Raw genomic sequence first — 21,116 nt, forward strand, 5'->3', positions numbered from 1 at the left:
GATAGTCCTAATGTTTATTGAGGATCTATGTTATAGTAAGTGCTTTCTTTAAGGTTATATCTTGATTTTGATAGCAGTTTTACAAGGAATTTTCCATTATTTAGTGTTTAAAGAATAACAATGGAAGGAAGACATTTTAGAGGTAAATATTTTGAAGAAATTTCAAAACAAACAGTGAAGTGTTAAGTTTTATGCATTAAGATCTGACCTCATTCAATCTGAAGGACAATTACAAATGGTACATTTTAAATTAGAAAGACAATTACATATACAAATGTAGGTTTACATTCTACAAAAATTTTACCAAAAATATCGATCACTTCTACGCTGTTAATCTCCCTTCCAAAAGAGGGATATAAATCAGTTTCTTTTAGGAACAATGACTTCTTCATAATCATTATCAAAACTTACTAGGTTTGGTGTCACTTCCACTCATTCTCCCTCTTGCTTTCTTATGCTTTCCTTTAACATGAACCTCTAGGGACTGGAGAGTCCAGGAAGAAGAACACAGGAAACCTAACTTCAGGATAGGGGGATAGAGAAGAAGTATCATTAAACAGACTACTACAATAGTATGTGGAAATATTTTAATAAGTATATTGAGGATGGTAAGCAGCTAATGAAAAGACAATGGGCCATAATAACAAGATTGAAATTTATCTTAAAAGACTTTTTTACATATGCCTGTATTGTGCCTGGAACTATTTTCACTTTGCTCTTTAAAAGCTGGTTCCATTTCATCACTGAGATTGTTGCTTAAATATCAACCACATAGAAACACCTTCCCTGACTACTCTGTCTACCTCAGCTATCCCATGCTAATTCTCTATCATAAGACTCCATTTTTTCTTTTATATCACATAACACAATTTACAATAACATGTTTCCTTTTTTGTTCACGTGTTAAATACGTACTCCCTTCAATAGGCCATAACCTACATGAAAGCAGAGGCATGCCTTCTGACAACTACTGTGTCCCCAGCACTTAGTAGAGTTACTACAACTAGGAAAGGCATAACAAATATTTGTAAATAAATAACTAGGCATATGTTATGGATTCAGTATCCACTGGGTCCCTGGACTGGCAGGATTGCTAGTGGACTGTGGCTAGGACAGGCTGGAACCAAGTATAAGTCTATTTCAGGATCTCTGGAGGCACAGATGGGCATGTCTGCCTCCAGATCACTGGGCCCACAGGACTGCTTGGGGACTATGGCTAGCAGGGTCTATGGCCCAGTTACAGGGCCATTTCAGAATCTACAGTTGGACTAAGTTTGGCAGACTTGTCCAGGGGCTCCCAGACCATGGCTGAGAGGGGCTGGAGCCAGGTCATGGGCCACTTCAGGGCCCATAGCCATTACCGTCGTCTGTGGGCACAGATAGGTGTGACTCATCCCAAGCCCTTTAGTGTATGGTGCCGGGGGAAGGACCAACGCCAAGTGATGCTATAGCCAAGTCCACAGGGATACAGAGCCTTTCTGGGTCAGCCCACCTGGGCATGGGCCTGCATACTCAAAATGGCCCTCATCAATCTTGACCAAGAAAACTGGGGCATCACAATCTCCTACCTGGATCCCAAAACTTCCACAAAGACACTTTTGTCTGTGGATGGCTGCCCAGTTATTGCTGCTGAGGGGGGAAGGGGTTCAAGAAGAAGACCTCCTGTTCTGCCATCATGCTGACCCCACCTGCTTGCAGTACTATGTTAAATAGAAGTGATGGGGGCAACCTTGCCTTGTTCTGGATCTCAGAGGGAAATCTTTCAGTTTTTCACAATGTTCACTTTTCATATATGGCCTTTATAGTGTTGTGGTAAGTTCCTTCTACACATAATTGGCTGACAGCTTTTATCATGAAACAACGTTGAATTGTGTCAAATGCTTTTTGTACATCTATTGAAATGATCCGGTGTTTTCTCTCCTTCATTCTGTTAATGTGGTGTATCACATTTATTGATTTGCATTTGTTGAACCATCCTTGCATTCCAGGCATAAATTCTACTTGATCATAGTGCATGATTCCTTTAATGTGATCTTAGAGGGAAAGCTTTCCATTTTTAATCATTGAGTATGATGTTAGCTATAGGCTTTCCATATATGACTTTTGTAAGAGTGAACTTGTCGATATGTAATTATATCTCAATAAAGCTGTGATCTAAATTTTAAATAAATAGCTTTCTGTAAGCATTAAAGAATCAATATTAAAGAAGAATATTAAAGAAGAATCCTACCCCCAGGAAAAGATTTAAGAATACCATATAATGGGAAAGTTCTCTAAGCCATATGTTTCTGCAATAATCAATCTGAAATACAAAAGGGGCTATTTATTGTTGGAGGAAAGGATTAAAAATTTCAACTAAGATGCTTTAGAGTGAATCTGCTCTAAGAAAATGAAATGAGTCTCTGCATCCTATTGGTGAGGCTTCAGACTTATTGCATGTCCATATTTCGTTTGCTCAGTTTATAATGAAAGATTATTTATGAGGTTTACGAACAAGAGTATAGTTAACATCAGAGTCATAGATAAGTCTTCTGCATAAAAACTTATCCCAACAATCTAAGGACTGACTTGCCATAGTGTCGTTTTATTCACATTGAAAAGTCCTCTGGGAAAAAGTTTAAAATGCCTATTTTAAACGTTTCGTTTAACAATCAAACATCCATATTGTCTGTAAAAAATGTCCTGAAAAAACTGAGGTGATTCAAAAATTGAGAGACGTCTTTAAAAACAGGAATTTGTCTAGATAACTGAAAATGACAATGCATCTTTTAAAAATAATTCAGTTTTGTTAGTTGAATAATTTGTTTATTATAATTAAATAATTAATGTATTAATACAAGGTTTCTCAACTTCGACACTATTGGCATTTTGAATTGGATAATTCTTTGATTTGCTCCTTTGCATCATAGAATGTTTAGCCTCATCCCTGGTCTCTACCCATTGGATGCCAGTAGCACCCCTCTCTGAGTTGTAATAACCAAAACTGTCTCCAGACATTACCAAATATCCTAAGTGGGAAGGGAGCCAAATGACCACCAGTTTAGAGCCACAAGACTATAGGTTATTTGGTTAATTGAAACCTGATGTCATCCAACCTGTATTAAAGATTTTAAAAACAAAATCTTGATACAATTGTATTTATTTATTCTTTCAATAAAAAATATTGAACACCTATGAGGTCTGAACTGTTCTATGCTCTAGGAATACAGTGATGAACAACCAACTAATTCTATGTCATGTGGAGCTTATATTCTAATGGAGGGTGGTGAAGTTGTTCTTGGGAAAGCTTGACACATTCTCTACAATTTGGTGATAACTTATAAAGAGAGCTTGTACCTTTTGAAGGCAGGAAGCTGCTGGAGCTGTCTATACCAGCAAGGGAAAGTGTTCATGATGTAGCATGCCTGAAAAGAAGAGGAAGAAGAAGACCCCTGGTTTCCTTGACTCCATATGAAGGCCCTCCAGAGTGTAAACAAGAAGAAAGGAGCCACATGGCTGCTCAGACAGCTTCCAAGTGAGGAGATTTCTCACCTTGAGCTATGGGTGTAAAATTCATTTCTTTGAGGCAGTATTAGGTGACAGAAACAAAAACTGAAACATGCCTCCAAGAAAATTAGGTGCCCAAACTACACGTTATACCACTAGGGTGCAGCAGAACCAAAATCAGCCTAAGCAAATGCTTCTTCACCAGGAATCATTGGCCAAAACCATAGAATGACCGCTCTCCTCTCTGTTTCTCCTCCGTGTGCCCTAAAACAGAGGCCAAATGCAGAAGCCGGAAGGAAGGAGCTATTTCAAAGAGGAAATGTATTCAAAGAGCAGAACACATCCTCCTTCCTTTGCTGCAGATTCCTCAGGCCATGGCCTATGCCTGTGGTGCAGTGGGTTAGCAGATCCATTGGAGAAGGGGGAAATAAATAAGATATGTGAAATCGGCTTTAAGATAGATAAGACTAGAGTGGAAAATTTTTTGTTGTTGGTCATACCACACAAACTTCCCGAACCAGGGATTGAACCCATGCCCCTGCAGTGGAAGCACGGAGTCTTAACCACTGGACTGCCAGGGAAGTCCTAGAGTGGAAATTTAACAAGTGAAAGTGACCTGAAAACCAAGGGATCTGCCAAATTATTATTAAAATATCTGGTACTCAGCAGGGAAGAGAAGTTTGACACAGCACAGCAGAGGACGTTGTTGGGAAATAATAACATCGTATCATGTACACACCCCCTCTGAGTTGTGACTGCTCAGTCACCTGATTGACCAACTGACAGTTACCCAAGTCTCTCTATGTTACCCAAGTCTCTCTACACAATATCTCTCTCCACTTACAAAAAGATAGCCTGAATAAGCTATTAGCAAACACCTCACAATTCTGATGGGTTGAACAAATTTTTGTGTTAATTTGAGGGCCTATTTATTTCTATGGGGAGATATTTTACATATTCTTAATAATTTAAAGATTATTTAGTACTTATTAAAACTAATACTTTGGAAGCACACACAGTTGTAAATTAACAATTCCATATATCTATCCTAACTTAACTAAAGATGGCCATTTCCACATGGAAGCAACCTAAATGTCCATCAAAGAGGAATGGATAAAGAAGACGTGGTAAATATATACAATGGAATATTACTTGACCATAAAAAGGAACGAAATTGGGTCATTTGTAGAGACATGGATGGACCTAGAGAGTGTCATACAGAGTGAAGTCAGAAAGAGAAAAACAAATGTCGTATATTAACATATACATATGGAATCTAGAAAAAATGGTATAGATGATCTTATTGGCACAGCAGAAATAAAGACACAGACATAGAGAACAGATGTACGGACACGAAGGGGGAGCGGTGGGAGGAATTGGGAGACTGGGATTGACATATATACACTATTGATACTATGTATAAAATATACAACTAATGAGAACCTACTGTATAGCACAGGGAACTCTAGTCAATGCTCTGTGGTGACCTAAATGGGAAGGAGATCCAAAAAAGAGGGAGTGTATGTATATGTATAGCTGATTCATCTTGCTGTACAGTAGAAACTAACACAACATTGTAAAGATATTATACTCCAATAAAAATTAATTTTAGAAAATGATGGCCATTTCCACTCTCCTTAAAAATTCTGTACTCTTCTGTTCTCTTTGAGACCTTCTAAATCTTCACAGTTAGCCTTAGAAATTTCCAAATATTTCATCTGTTCATTGACAGTTGAACAGACCTGGGGAAACTAAAATTCCTCAGAATTTCTATGAAACACTCTCCTTTAACTTACACATCAACAGTCCCGCTACAACATGAAATTCCCAACAAATTTTATTGTCTTGGGATAATATAACTAAAGTGAAAGCAAAGGATTTCAGAAGCCTCTTAAAACTTAGAACTGAATCAGATTATTCACAGGCATTGCTTAAATATTATTACAACAGCCTGTTTCACTCCTTAGAAACATGTTCCTGAGTTTTAAAACAGTTACACATAAAGATGTAAATTATTAAATCTGTGTGTAAAATATCTTTCATTGCAGCTCTCTGTTAATCTTGACCAGAATGCTCTATTGGAAAATATCCCATGCCCCAAAATTAACCTAAGCAGGGACAGCTATTTAAGAAATTTATATGATTAAATGCTAGAATAAAGAAAAATTTGAAAACTTCCTTCTCCCAGAATTCTAACAATGAGCAATTTGGTAATTTAAAACAAAGAAAAACAAACAATCCAAGATGCAAAAATCAAACAATCAAAACAATAGTAAAAGTCAACCAGGACCCCTGTAACTGCTTGTAAGCCCAGATCTCACCCTCTCTCCTTTCACTGGCCTATACTACTACAGTTGGCCCCTGCACCTACATACCTATGTGCCCCTGGGCTTACTCCCATCACTGACCACCACTGCCAAACACATACCCATGGCGAGACTGTACAGCCACAGGAGGGCACATTGACAGCCATGGCCTCTATGGTTGCTTGTGGGCCCAAATCCGACGCTGCCTCTTGTCACTGGGTGTAGCACTGGGCTCACCTGCAGGTAGGCCCTCTAGCTGTATAGCTGCATTCCCCCAGCCAATCCCCATCACCAGAAACCACTGCCATGAGCCCATGGTGAGAATCTGCAGCCACAGGAATACACACCCACAGCCAGGGCCCCTGCAGCTGTGCCCCTGCAGTCGCCAGTACAGTGGCCCCAGCACTACATGTGTGTTTAAAACTGGCCCCTGCCACTACACAGTCGCCTACAGGCGGCCCCTTCAGCTGAGTGTGCGCACACCATCCTGCTCCATACTGTTGGACGTGGAGGTGCTACTGAGGATCCCAAGAACCTATAAAGTCTCTGCAGGACCCCACCCTCTCCGTGTTCACCAAGGACCACGCACTTGTTGATGTAGACCTCAGAGATCTGAGCTGGTGAGTCACCACGACCCCTTCCCCAAAATAAAACCAACAGAAGCCCCCACTTTTTTTTTTACATCTTTATTGGAATATAATTGCTTTACAATGGTGTGTTAGTTTCTGCTTTATAACAAAGTGAATCCGTTATACATATACATATGTTCCCATATCTCTTCCCTCTTGCGTCTCCCTCCCTCCCCCCCTCCCTATCCCACCCCTCCAGGCGGTCACAAAGCACCGGGCTGATCTCCCTGTGCTATGCGTAAGCCCTCACATGTGATGATCTTCACCTCTAGACCCACGGTCAGAGCACACTCCGGCATGCCGCCACCTACAGGTGAAGGTCTTTCCTTACCAATCATACCATAAAATCTGGAAGAGGTGACTACTTCTTGAAATGTGCAGATACATATGCAAAGCTACAAGGATCACAAAGAATCAGAAAAACATGACACTACTAAAGAAACACAACAGGGGCTTCCCTGGTGGCACTATAGTTGAGAATCCACCTGCCAATGCAGGGGACATGGGTTTAACCACTGGTCTGGGAAGCTCCCACCTGCCGCGGAGCAACTAAGCCCATGAGCCACAACTACCGAGCCCGCGTGCCACAACTACTGAAGCCCACATGCCTAGAGCCCATGCTCCGCAATAAGAGAAGCCACTGCGTGAGAAGCCCGCACACCGCCACGAAGAAAAGCCCCCTCTTGCCGCAACTAGGGAAAGCCCACATGCAGCAAAGGAGACCCAACACAGCCAAAAATAAATAAATAAATAAATAAATAAAATTTATTAAATAAAAAGAAACACAATAAACTTCCAGTAACTGACCCCCAAAAATGAAGATACAGAAATAGCTCAACAAAGAATTCAAGATAATCCTTCCAAAGAAGCTCTGAAAGCTACAAGAGAGCACAGAAAACCAGTTTATGAACTCAGGAAAACAACAAGAACAAAATAAGAAGCTTGACAAAGAGATAGAAGACATAAAAAGGAATGAAACAGAAATTTTGGAGCTGAAGAATACAATCACTGAACTGAAAATTCAATAGAGAGTTTCAACAGCAGACTGGACCAAGCAGAAGAAAGAATAAGTGAAGACGGATCATTTGAAATTATCCAGTCAGAGTTTCAAAACCAAAAAAGATGAAATGGAATAAATAAAGCCTACGGGACTGATAGGACAACAATAAGGGAAACAATATATGCAAAATTGGAGTCCCAGAAAGAGAAGAGAAGAAAGGGTAAAAAGCTATGTAAAGAGGTCATGGCTATGTAAAGAAGAACTTGCCAAACCTGGGGAGAGATTTGGACATGTAAGTTCATGAGATTAATAGGTCACCCCAAAATTTCAATCTGAAATGTTCTTCTCCAAAACACATTGTAACAAAAGTGTCTAAAACCAAAGACAAAGAGAGAATTTTAAAAACAGCAAGAGAAAAAAATTGGAAAATTTAGGAAAAGAATTCTCTCATACAAAGGAACCTTGATAAGGTTATCATGATATTTCAGAAGAAACTTTGCAGGCCAGGAGAGAATGGAATGATCTATTCAAAGTGTTGGGAGAAAACTGCCAACCAAGTATATATCCAATAAGGTAAGTCCTTAGGAAAACAAGGGAGGTAGACTTTGCATAAGAAACAAGAGCCACTAGACATGCCTTAAAAGAAACACTGACAGGGCTTCCCTGGTGGCGCAGTGGTTGAGAGTCCGCCTGCTGATGCAGGGGACACGGGTTCGTGCCCTGTTCTGGGAGGATCCCGCATGCCGCGGAGCGGCTGAGCCCGTGAGCCATGGCTGCTGAGCCTGCGCGTCCGGAGCCTGTGCTCCGCAACGGGAGAGGCCACAGCAGTGAGAGGCCGGCGTACCGCAAAAAAAAGAAAAAGAAAAAGAAACACTGACAGATGTTTTTCAAGCTGAAATGAGCATATGAAAATATACAAACACACCAATAAAGGTAAGTTTAGAGTTTCATTCAGAATGCTCTAATTGTAATATGGTAGTGTGTTAACTACTTAACTCTACTATAAAGGTTAAGGGACAAGTGTATTGAAAATAGTTATAGCTACAATATCTTTTTAATGGATAGAAATATGTAAATTGTGACACCAAAAAAATAAAATGTAGGTGAGAGAGTAAAAGGGTAGTTTTTGTATGCAATAAAAATTAAGTTGTTATCAATGTAAAATACTGTTATATCTGTAAGATATTTCAAATAAATCTCAGGTAACACACAACAAAAACCTATAATAGTACACACAAAATAAAGAGAAGGTAATCAAATTATACTACTATCTAAAACCATTCAATTCACAAAGGAAGACAGCAAGAGAAGAAGAAAGTAACAAAGGAACTACAAAGCAGCCAGAAAACAATTAACAAGATAATTAGCAATAGTAAGACCTTACCTATTGATAATTACTTTAAATGTAATGGATTAAATTATCCAATTAAAAGGCACAGAGTGGCTGATGGGGTTAAAAAATAAAAAACAAGACCTGGGGCTTCCCTGGTGGCACAGTGGTTGAGAGTCCGCCTGCCGATGCAGGGGACGCGGGTTCGTGCCCCGGTCCGGGAAGATCCACGTGCCGTGGAGCGGCTGGGCCCATGAGCCATGGCCGCTGAGCCTGCGCGTCTGGAGCCTGTGCTCTGCAACGGGAGAGGCCACAACAGTGAGAGGCCCGCGTACCGCAAAAAAACAAACAAAAAAAAACAACAAGACCCAACTACATGCTATCTAAAAAAACTCATTTTAGCTTTTAGGACACACATAGGCTCAAAGTGAAATAATAGAAAAACACATTCCATGTAAATAGAAACTAAAAACGTGTATTCTTATATCAAACAAAATAGACTTTCAGTCAAAAACTTCAATAGGAGACAAAGAAGGTCATAATATAGTGATAATATGGTCAATTTATCAAGAGGATAAAACAATTATAAATATATGTGCATCCAATATGCCTCATTTCCACAATACAAGCCAACAGGCGCTCTCATAGGACTTGGAAATATAACTCACTGGCAAAAATCTAGCAAGCTTGCATTCATCCTGTCTATAATTGCCAGCAAATTTCAAGTCTTTTCTAATATTAGTTTCAAATTCAATCTCGTCATAGTTCAGTAGTGACCTCTGATACTCCACTTCACGCCTGCTTACAAGTTTTCTCATGGATTCTGGCTATCATCTTAAAATGACTTGTACTCAGTTCTCATCTAGGTTTCATAATCAGTCTCTGTTACAGAATGAGCTGTATGAAGAGTTCCTGAAATCCCAAATGTACTTGTGTCCATCAGAGTTCCTGCAGAAAGAGATGACATATTCAAAGGGGGTGATTGACAAGAGTTTAATGAGAGGACTGTTTACAAGGTGTGGGCAGGGTTAAGGAAGCCAGCAATGATGATGAAGCATCCGGGAGCTAGCAACAGCTAGAGAGGGATTATCCACACACCCTATGACCTGAAGAGCAAGGGCTGCCGTCACTACTAAATCTGGAGAGAGGATTCAGAACTGTAGGCAAGAGACTTGGATAGGCTCTGTATCCTTCAGCAGAAGAATACAGCCCCCCTCCCATGCCCTGAAGGTGCTTCCCATGGTCAATCCTAACCAGGAAGCCAGAGAACAAGGGAACCCACTGATGTCCTCCATAACGGTCAGCCTCTCAGGGCTCAGAACAAGGTGCAGAGGGTAGAGATTGGATCTGGAAACAAATGGGCAATATTCACCACAATTAGAATTGAATACTGTGAAAGTGTCATTTATTCCTAAATTAGTTTACAAATTCAATGTATTTCTATGTTAAAATATTATTTTTTGAAACATGACTTTAAATTTTTCTCATAAACCTGTGATGCAGAACAAAAGTGTGGAAACTAAAAGCAATGAAGGTGTATATGTCTTACTAAATAGTTAAACACATTAACACACTACAATAATAACATAATTTTGAATGTAGTGAAGGAATAGTCCAGTAGTAATGTAAATATGTAAAAAGGGAATTTGATGTACAAAACAGATGTGTATTTCAGTTATATGTGTAAAAATAAATAACCACTTATAAAATATTAAAGCTGGATTCCTATGTTAATTCTTACATAAAATAAATTTCAATATTATTTTATAATACTGGTGAATAATTTATCATCTTGAAGTGCAGAAATCTTTTCTAAGCATAGCACAGCATAAAGGAGTCGTAAAGGAGATCTTAATAAATTTTACTACTTGAAAATGTAAAAGTTTCTATACCACCACTAAATAAATAAATACATAAATAAATAAATAAAGTCAAAGACAATAAACTGGGGAATTATTTGCCACACATGTGAATAATATATGGATAATTCCTAAATATGTAAAGTACTTTTACAAATCAATAAGAAACAGATGAAATATACCCTCCCCAAAATTATCTATAGTTATGAAGAGTTTCTAAGAAAATAAAGACAAACAAATTGAACTAAAAGAGTATTAACTTCATTTGTAATTGATGAAATGCAAAAAAAGATTGAGATAACATTTTCTGCCTCTCAGATGGGATATTTTAAAGTTTGATAGTGTCCAATGTTGGTAAGGGTTTAGAGAAACTTGTAAGTTATACTGCTAGGTAAGCGTGTAATTTGGTACAGAATTCTTAGATGGCAATGTATTGTTGTCTATTATAAATTTTAAACATGTATACTTTTTAATAAGACAATTCTACCATTAGCAATTTATCCTGTGACTATAATCAAACAAGTATACAAAGGTAGGAGATGTGCCGTTGCCTCTAGGCTACCTTATCATCAGAATCTGCATTTTCACGGAGGCCTTACCCTCTATCTGTGGAAGGCCAAACAGCTGAATGTCTACCTGTAGGTCATTTCTGGAGCCCCATGATTTGTGTGTCATCATTGTTCACGTAATCACATAGGTAATCATCTTATTTAACCAATGTCAATAATATAAACTTAGCATTTGTTTGAATTTATTAATATTTGTACATTTGTTTAAATATAATCAAGCATTTGACCTGTAAATTGAATCAAAAAACTCTCTACATGATTTATATGTTGAAACTCTTTTCGGTGTGATGAAATATAAATCTATATGTATTATCAATAATAAAATGCTACAGTAATGGTTTTGAAAAACCTGCTAAATTTATATACAAAGTTAAATATCAAGAACTTCATTTAATAATTCACTAATATGAAATAGAAACTTATTATAAAAGTTCTTTATTTTAAAATTATAAAGTTAATAAGGACATTGATAGTAGATACACTATTTAAAAAGTGAAATATCTTTGATAAAACCATTCATAAAAATTTAAATAATATACTTAACACACATTTATAAAATTTGAGAAAGTAATACAAATGTAATAGAAATTAATTGTACCATAATTCTAATCTTTGCAGAATACCTCTGTTAGACATAATAATTTTTAAAAATGAAATAAATGATTTTTAACACTTAATTTCCATTTAAGTCTTTTAAGATAAGGAAGAATGTTTCACTGTTGTTAAAGGATATGAATAAGAAGGGATTAAAGAAAAGTGAAGTATCCAAAAGTATCTTGTTCTCTATTCTTCCACAAGGAAGAGGAAGTGTTTGTCTTGTATGGAAAATTTGCGGTATTATGGTCACAAGAGTAATACACCACCCGCCCTGTTGAGTAATTAATGTTCCTACACTATAATATCCTTGTGTTATATTTACATAATAAGGTTTCAATATTAAATTATAATGAAAAGAATTGCCTTCAGACAAAATATAAGATTTATTTTTATATCCCAGAAAGTTATTCTGTGAAAGCGCAAGCCAAGTATTGATTTTAACACTTGGCCATGAATCATTGAGCAGAAAATTGTGCACCTGCAAATATGTGTAAAGTTGCTGTCGCCTCATTTGTTAGAGTGACAAAAAGCTGGACATGGTTTAAATGTCCTTCAAAAGTTCCTGTTCTATAAATTATGGAAAAATTTAAACATTAGAAATAAGAAGATAAACTCCAAATACGTTGATGAATATAAAAGTAATTTTCAAAGCCTGAAAGCATGCATGGTATGATCTTATCTGCATAAAAATGAATACATGAATAAATGAATACTGCATAAAAATGAATATACAATATATAGAAACTGCACTTATCTATAAACTTAAAAAAATCTCTCAAAGTAGATAGAAGAAATTGTTCACTGTGATTGACTTTACAAGCATGTACTAAGGGTAAGATGGGAGGTCTTTTACCTGTCATATTTTTCTCATATTATTAACTATAAAAATATTATTTTTATAATTTGGGGAAAAGTGATAAAACAAAGGATAAAATCATATACATATTTTGGCTGGTTCAAACATGATTATTAATTCGTTAATTATATATTCATTAAATCATTAATGCATAATTGTTTATTAATATTGGTTCCTGCTGATTGATAATAATTAATAAATAATGGACTGTGGTCAGTGTGATTTATCATTTAATAATTCATATAACTCACCCACTAGATAATTTCTCTCTTTTTACCAGTCAAAAGCCATTTGCTGATAGTACACATTAAATTGCATATGTTTACAAGATAAACGTGTATAATTTTTAAACATTCTCTAATTAATCTATGTAACTGTTAAATGGGGAATGCAGAGGGAATTGACCAATACACTGAAATAATAAAAAGTCCCTTTGAAACCAGGGATATTTTCAAACACATAGCGAGTCTGTGAGTCATCGGGTGTGGGGATTACCAGGTTTTATATATTTTTATATATATATATAACTAATGTGAATTTAAATATTATATAAATATATATATATGAAACTAACATGAATTTAAATCAACTGAGACCAGTTGATCTTATTCTTAAGTATTTTATAGTAATGGGACATTACTATATCCAGCTAATCTTCCAGAAAGGCACTATATTCTAATGTCTAATTGAAATTGCTTCTTCTGACATTCAAATTCATTTTTCCCATTAGGAGAAATAGGCTACAATATAAAACAAAAACCTCCAAATAATCCAGAACAATAGAATTAAACTTCCTACTGAGCCTCCAAAGCCTCAGAAGCTGTGTTATGATGTAAGAAATTGGGCTGAGTTTCAAAGTACGTAGTCATGCTACATGAGGCTGTTCAACCGGGTTGGACCTGTAAAATAGCCTATTGCTCACCACTCGATAAAAGACATATAAATCCACAATAATAGACTGTTTAAGACCTGCAAATGAAAGAGGAAGGAAAAACATGACAGATGCAAAGAAATTCACATCACTAAGGTATAAATACATATACTATGTGCCCAGCTCTGTACCAAATGGTGTGTCTCCTTTTCAGTTAATGAATGTGTAAAAGTAAAGATCAAAGTGAATAAACAACTAAAAATAGAACTACCATATGACCCAGCAATCCCACTCCTGGGCATATACTCTGAGAAAACCATAATTCAAAAAGATACATGCACCCTAATGTTCATTGCAGCACTAATTACAGTAGTCAGGACATGGAAGCAACCTAAATGTCCATCAACCGAGGAATAGTAAAGAAGATGTGGTACATATATACAATGGAGTATTACTCAGCCATAAAAAAGAACAAAATAATACCATTTGCAGCAACCCGGATAGATGTAGAGATTGTTATACCGAGTGAAGTAAGTCAGACACAGAAAGACAAATATCACATGATATCACTTATATGTGGAATCTAAAAAAAGGGTACAAATGAACTTATTTACAAAACAGAAGTAGAGTCACAAATGTAGAAAACAAAGTTATGGTTGTCAGGGGATAAGTAGGAAGAGAGATAAATTGGGAGATTGGGATTGACATATACACATTGCTATATATAAAATAGATAACTAATAAGAACCTGCTGTATAGCACAGGGAACTCTACTCAATACTCCGTAATGGCCTATGTGGGAAAAGAATCTTAAAAATTAAAAAAAAAAGAGTGGATATATGTATATGTATAACTGATTCACTTTGCTGTACACCTGAAATTAACACAACATTGTAAATCAACTAGACGCCAATAAAAATTTTTTAAAAAAGAGATCAAAGTGAAATTGGGAGTGCAGAGGTAAGCTCCACGGGTGTCAAGGAAAATTTTAGGGATGAGTTAAGTCTGGAAGAAAGCAGAAACATTTTATCGACCAAAATAAAACAATATTTTTTAAGCCCCTCATATCTCCCTAAGGTCAGTCTGTTTTGTTGGTACTTAAAATGTTATCATTTCCCCATTTTGTTGTTTCCTGGAATGAGGAGACTGATTTGCTGCCCAATAAACTCCCTTGTCCTCCTTATGCAATAAAGGAAATCCTGACTTAAACACACAGCTACAGAGCAAGTTTATTTTCTTAAGTCTTAGGGTTGAGCTTCCTAAAATACAGTTAAAGTATTCATCCTTAAAGATTTTTTTCTTTGAATCTTATCAACAAAACACTCTTATACTTAGAAACTGAGGAGAGAGACAGAGAGGAGGAGGGAGAGACAGAAAGAGAAAGAATGGATTCATCCAAATCATCTGCATCACAAAGCACAGGTAAAATTTGCAACTATCCCATTTCTTTCATAGATCTTTTTGTGGAAGAGATGTTAAATACGTTGGGGATAGGACAATAGAAAATATCCAGTAGAGTAAAAGAGGAGAGACAGAGAGTGAAAGAGAGGAAAATAAAAGAGGATGGTTAGAAGACTAGATGTTAGAAGACTGGATTGCTGGAGATTGAGTTTAGGGAGAGCTACCCTTTCCATAGTTCATTGTGTCCCATTGGGCAAGTCACTTCACATCTCTGCAACTCACTCTCTCCTTGTAGGTAAAATGTGTGTTGGGAGGGAGGAGGAGAGGAACTCCTAGATCATCAATGTTTTATCTGACTCACTTACAAAGGACTTGGTAAAGGAGACACTGAAAAGAGGAGAGCAGGAGAGAGACAGGAAAATCAGGGAAGAGTGAGAGGGAGAAAGAGAGAGAGAAAGATAGGGAAAGAAGGGGAGAAATCTGGGAGAGTTAGAAAGGAAAAACTGCACATCTATCCAAGTCTATGAGTCAGAGTCTTAAAGTTTGTAATGAATTACTCCAGTGGTTGTTTAAGTGTGGTCCCCAGGCCAGCAGCACCCTCAGCTCCTGGGAACTTGTTGGTTCCATACCAGCTCTACTGAATTTTTAACTCTGGAGGTGAGGCCCCACAATCTGTGTTTTAACAAGCCCTCCAAATGATTCTGATGCATGCTGAAGTTTGAGAATTACTCAATATAGACAATGCAAGTGGAAGGAGATAAGCAGGGTAATAGGAATTTCTTATATCTCTTTTGTAGATTTTAAGGGAAGATTGACCATGTCTATGTCTTTCTCCAGAAAGAGGATGCTTCTCTTCCCAAGTGTTCTTATGGACCGTTGCTGGGCTCTGCATCCTGCTACTGAGTGCCTGTTTTATCACCAGATGTGTTGGTGAGTTCTGAAGGTCAAATTCAAGCTCCGTGGTGAATATTAGGAGTGAATTCTTCCTTGTTGCCTGTGAGTTCTCTTCTCCCACAAAGGGTATTTCTATTCCAATTTTCCCCCGATTTATCTCAAGCCAGAAACCCCAACCAGTATAAAACTGTTACCAAATTTCAGTGACCTGTGACACATTTTTCACGGTACGCATCTTTTATCTCCTTAGTGGCCCTGAGTCCTCCACCCACACCCCCGTACCCTTGTCATTAGTGTAACCCTGCCCTGAGATCCTAGCCAGAGGCACAACAAATCACTTCTTGGAAGGAAGGTTTGAGAGGTTAGACTTGGCATAAGAGAGAGCGCAAACACATTTGTTTTCTTTGGGTCTTTGGGCCTGAAAAAATGTACATTTATTTTCATAAATAAGGAAAACCATGAAATGTGAATTCTCTCTTCTTTGAGTAAGTAAACCTCGGTTCCTCTCCATGCTGAAGGAAAAGTAGATAGTAAGGAAATATCATAATTATTGGTACTTTTATAACTACAGAGATGATATAATGTATTTTTATCAAGAGTAATGAACATTAACTGTGCCCCTTTCCTTACAGTGTCATATCACACCTTTCAGCTCTGTGATGAGAAAAAGTTCCAGCCACTCGAGAATTCCACGGAGTTCTCCTGCTATAATGATGGATTAGGTAATCAAATTTGAACAGCTAAATTTACACATCAACATTTTCTGGCTTCTAGATTGATTTGGGGATAAACAAAGTAGTCGAGTTAGGTCCTTTTAAATGCAAAATCTTGCCTGTACTGTCAGAGAATAATGAGGAGTTGGTAAGAGGACAGGAATAAAACTTTGGTAGTGCAATTAGCATTGGGGCAGGACACTTTGCAGACATTATAGCAAACTTTTAGAATAAATTTGAGGTATATGTCTGAAGAGTCAATCTAGAAGTGGAAGGTGTTATTCCCAGAAGTGCACTTTTTGTTTTCATTCATCACCTGCTTCCAAAATGAGGTGAAGGAGAAAAAAATGCATGGAGTAGGAAATTTGGAAATACCTCAGAAGTATGCTCCCTATACTCTTGCATATACTCCTGATCCAAGTCTTAGCAAAATGCTACATGACAGTAGAAAATGACTTCCTTCTCTGGGCTACAATTTCCTCACCATTAAATTGAGAGAGACTGTACTATTTATTTTTAATTTTTTTAATAGATTTTTTTTTTTTTTTTGCGGTACGCGGGCCTCTCCCTCTGTGGCCTCTCCCGTTGCGGAGCACAGGCTCCGGATGCGCAGGCTCAGCGGCCATGGCTCACGGGCCCAGCCGCTCCGCGGCATGTGGGATCTTCCCGGACCGGGGCACGAACCCGTGACCCCTGCATCGGCAGGCGGACTCTCAACCACTGCGCCACCAGGGAAGCCCTTAATAGATCTTTATTGGAGTATAATTACTTCACAATACTGTGTTAGTTTCTGCTGTACACCAAAGTGAATCAGCCAATGCATACGTATGTCTCCATATCCCCTCCCTCTTGAGAATCCCTCCCACCCCCCGTATCCCACCCCTATAGGTCATTGTAAAGCACCGAGCTGATCTCCCTGTGCTATGCTGCTGCTTCCCCCAGCTAACTAGTTTACATTCAGTAGTGTGTATATGTCGATGCTACTCTCACTTCGCCCAGCTGCCCCCTCCCACCCCGTGTCCTCAAGGCCATTCTCCATGTCTACATCTTTATTCCTGCCCTGCAACTAGGTTCATGAGTACCTTTCTTTTTTTTTTAAGATACCATATATATGCATTAGAATACAGTATTTGTTTTTCTCTGACTTACTTCACTCTGTATGACAGACTCTAGGTCCATCCACCTCACTACAAATAACTCAATTTCGTTTCTTTTCATGGCTGCATAATATTCCATTGTATATATGTGCCACATCTTCTTTATCCATTCATCTGTCAATGGACATTTAAGTTGCTTCCATGTCCTGGCTACTGTAAATAGAGCTGCAGTGAACAATGTGGTATGTCTCTTTTTGATTTATGGTTTTCTCAGGGTATATGCCCAGTAGTGGGATTGCTGGGTCATATGGTAGTTCTATTTTTAGTTTTTTAAGGAACCTCCATACTGTGTTCCATAGTGATTGTATCAAGTTACATTCTCAACAACAGTGCAGGAGGGTTCCCATAAACTTCAAAGACTTAAATTCTGTAAGTCTAAGAACTGTAGCCCATCTGGACAACCAGTTTGGAGATTCTGTGGAGGGTACATTGTTTGGGCAACATGAGAGGTGGTTGCTTCGAGGTCACTCAGATAAAATGCATAATTTTCCTCTGAACTTGGAAGTCTATGAACAGATAATAGGGTTCCATGTCAGTAGCATAACAGGGGTTTCAAGGCTTCGGACGATAAATGAGGAACTTTATGGGCTCAGAGGAAGGTTTCTGTTATCCTACCCAATTCTGTAACTTACCCAGTTCTGTGAGGACTCTCACAGAAACTTCTCTCCTTCTAGGTTCAGTCAAGAATTGCTGTCCATTGAACTGGGTACCTTTTCAATCCAGCTGCTATTTCTTTTCTACTAACACCATGACCTGGACAGCAAGCTTAAAAAACTGCTCGAGCATGGGAGCTCATCTGGTGGTTATCAACACACAGGAGGAGCAGGTAGTTGGAGTACAGCTTCCTCCAGTGCCAATGAAACACCCTTCACAGGACACATCCCTTTTTCCATACATGTGTACTGTATTTGGCCCACAGTTACTATTTGTTAAGTGAATTTACTGAAATACATGCTGTTCTTATCATTTCTGTAAGTCAATACCAACTTTATTTTCATTACTAGTTTCATTAGAAACTAGAAAAAAAGGAACTTCCATGTTCAGTTCCTTAATTAGTAAGGCAGGAAAAAAGAGGGTTGGGACTTCATTTTAGAATGACCAGTATGTTTATAAACATGTGAAAGAGGGCAAGCAAAATGTCCATTATCTTTAAGCTATGATTTGTAATGTTTTGGGCTACCAATAACAGTAGACAAATTTTGACTGTGTTACTGAGAACCTCCTTCTCTGTTGAAGGTTCTTTTTCATTGGTTTAATTTTATGTTATGTATGTTTTACCACAGTAAACAAATCAGGAGGTAATCCTCTATGATCTTACCATTTCAGGCCCATTTTTCTGTCATCTCTAGTCTAGATCCTGCTTTATTTCTTTTAATAACAATTACGTTCAACATTTGTTCAGAATTGGGATAATTGATCTCCTCATATTTTGTGTGTATCTTCCATAGGAATTCCTTTACAGTAGGAAACCTAAAAGGAAAGAGTTTTATATTGGACTGACGGACCAGGTGACTGAGGGTCAGTGGCAATGGGTAGATGGTACACCTTTCACAAAGTCTCTGAGGTAACTTCCTTCTTGTAGTAGAATTATAACACTAGCCCAAATTGTAAAGTTAGACCACCGTTGAGGAGAGTCCTCAGAACTTCCTTCTGGTCCAGGAGGTATATTCAAGTCCATTCTTGGTGATATTAGATGCAAGAAGGGAAAGAGCTGATGTAGAAGACAGAAAAGAGAAGTACAAGGATCTACTGCTCCCATCTCCTGGAACTAGATCAAGAATAAAGGGGAAATAACAGATGAAATGAGAAGAGGCTTAGAATTGTGCACTAATTCATTGGAAATGCATGCAAGACAAAGAGTGGAATTCGTAGTCTTATGCCCACAAACTGCAATCAATGAGACAAAAACAGGGATTTGAGAAAGATAACAGATTCTTATGGAGTAAAAGTAGGATGCTTTGATCCTTTAGCACATTGTCTCACTATAGCACTGTAACATGACTGAAGTATGTGCCTCAGTTAATACAAACTCTGTAGAATAAAGGGAGCAGACATGATATATGAGTATGAAGGAAACAAATCCATCAGGATAGCAATCCTTCCCATAACATCTCATTCTGGATCGAAAGCCATGAGACATCATCGCAGAACAGCAAGTCAGAAAGGTCCAGTTTAACTTCACTGTTCACAAACTCTGTGACTTAGAGAAATGGTTTAGCTTTTCTGAGATTCCTTTTCTTTATCAATAAGAGATTATAATCCCTGCCTCACAAAATTGTTGTGAAGTTAAACAACACAAATGTAATTTGCCTAGTTTACAGGTCACTTTACCTCTTGTAAATCTCCCATGTCTCTCTCTTTCAGCTTCTGGGATATAGGAGAGCCCAACAACATAGTTACAGTGGAGGACTGCGCCACCATAAGAGACTCTTCAAATCCAAGGCAAAACTGGAATGATATGCCCTGTTTCTTCAATATGTTTCGGATTTGTGAAATGCCAGAAAGAAATAGTTGAACAGAGAAAAATCACCAAGACAGAAGGCACAATGTAAACGTATAAATGAGAAGGAACAAGCGATAATCACAGCCGCACAACTCTAACATAAGTGTGCATTGCACTTTATAAGGACTTCATAAGTGTTTGTCGCTTTGATGTAAATAAAAATACATCGTTTTGAATGTTATAATTCATGATATTGACAGAAGTGCATTTTTCTCTACATCAGTCTCGGGATTTCTCAGAATTTACCAAGCTTCTCTAGCAATGTTGTGGGCGGGGGGGAAAGGAGTATTTCTCCTTTTGGTACATTTGCTTCAGTTATGAGTATTTGTAAGAAAATACAGGGACACAGAACAAGCACCAAATCCAGCAAAGAAGAGGATTTTGGAAAGTGCCTTGAACAATTCGAAATCAGGCTCTGTGTCATGTCTTCTTTTTAGTTCCTGAAAAGTCTGTCTTCTCTTCTCAGTTTCATCCTGTTTTTCACTCCCTACCTAAGCATATCTCCTATGTTCTCCTATATAATAAGTAGGAAACTTCTTCAAGTCATGAAACGTATTCCTGCTTAAAAGACTGGTGTGGACTTTCCGGCCAAAGGCATTCACTGCACCTTCTTAGAAAGATCATGCTAACCTTCAGCTCCAAAGAGACTGTCATCCAGTCTACTCATCTCAGAAACTCCATTTCCTCTCTATTCTCTTCCATTGACTAACTGGATCGCACCCAAATGTATCTATTGCTCAGCCAGAACCAGAGTCCAATAGTCAAATTATTCTAAGACAACAGTCAACTTGACACTTTCCTGTCTCAAGCCTATCCATTTATTGCATAATATTCTATCAATACTGACAAGATTATTCAAGAATATATAAATAACATGGAAGCTTTTATCACCATGTTTCTTGCACACAGCACCATAAAGAGACCCTTGAAATCATTGGAATTAAC

The 21,116-nt window shown here is 37.8% G+C and overlaps 1 protein-coding gene across 1 annotated transcript; it reads left to right on the forward strand.

Annotated features, from left to right (window-relative positions):
- Positions 1 to 14,768: 14,768 nt before the first annotated feature.
- On the forward strand, positions 14,769 to 20,289 carry LOC132433485 (C-type lectin domain family 4 member E-like). The gene is made up of 6 exons (XM_060024278.1): positions 14,769 to 14,925; positions 15,742 to 15,834; positions 16,431 to 16,520; positions 18,343 to 18,494; positions 19,117 to 19,232; positions 20,033 to 20,289. Exons 1-6 carry the CDS (start codon positions 14,889 to 14,891, stop codon positions 20,181 to 20,183), a joined length of 639 nt encoding a protein of 212 aa, XP_059880261.1. The 5' UTR covers positions 14,769 to 14,888; the 3' UTR covers positions 20,184 to 20,289.
- The last annotated feature ends 827 nt before the right edge of the window (positions 20,290 to 21,116 follow it).

Source organism: Delphinus delphis, chromosome 11 (genome assembly GCF_949987515.2).
Source record: "Delphinus delphis chromosome 11, mDelDel1.2, whole genome shotgun sequence".
Lineage (NCBI taxonomy): Eukaryota > Metazoa > Chordata > Mammalia > Artiodactyla > Delphinidae > Delphinus > Delphinus delphis.

Coding starts and splice junctions, on each gene's coding strand:
- LOC132433485 (XM_060024278.1), top strand. CDS start 14,889: ATGGATTCATCCAAATCATCTGCATCACAAAGCACAG. Junction 14,926..15,741: donor ATCTGCATCACAAAGCACAG/GTAAAATTTGCA, acceptor GTCTTTCTCCAG/AAAGAGGATGCTTCTCTTCC. Junction 19,233..20,032: donor CCTTTCACAAAGTCTCTGAG/GTAACTTCCTTC, acceptor TCTCTCTTTCAG/CTTCTGGGATATAGGAGAGC.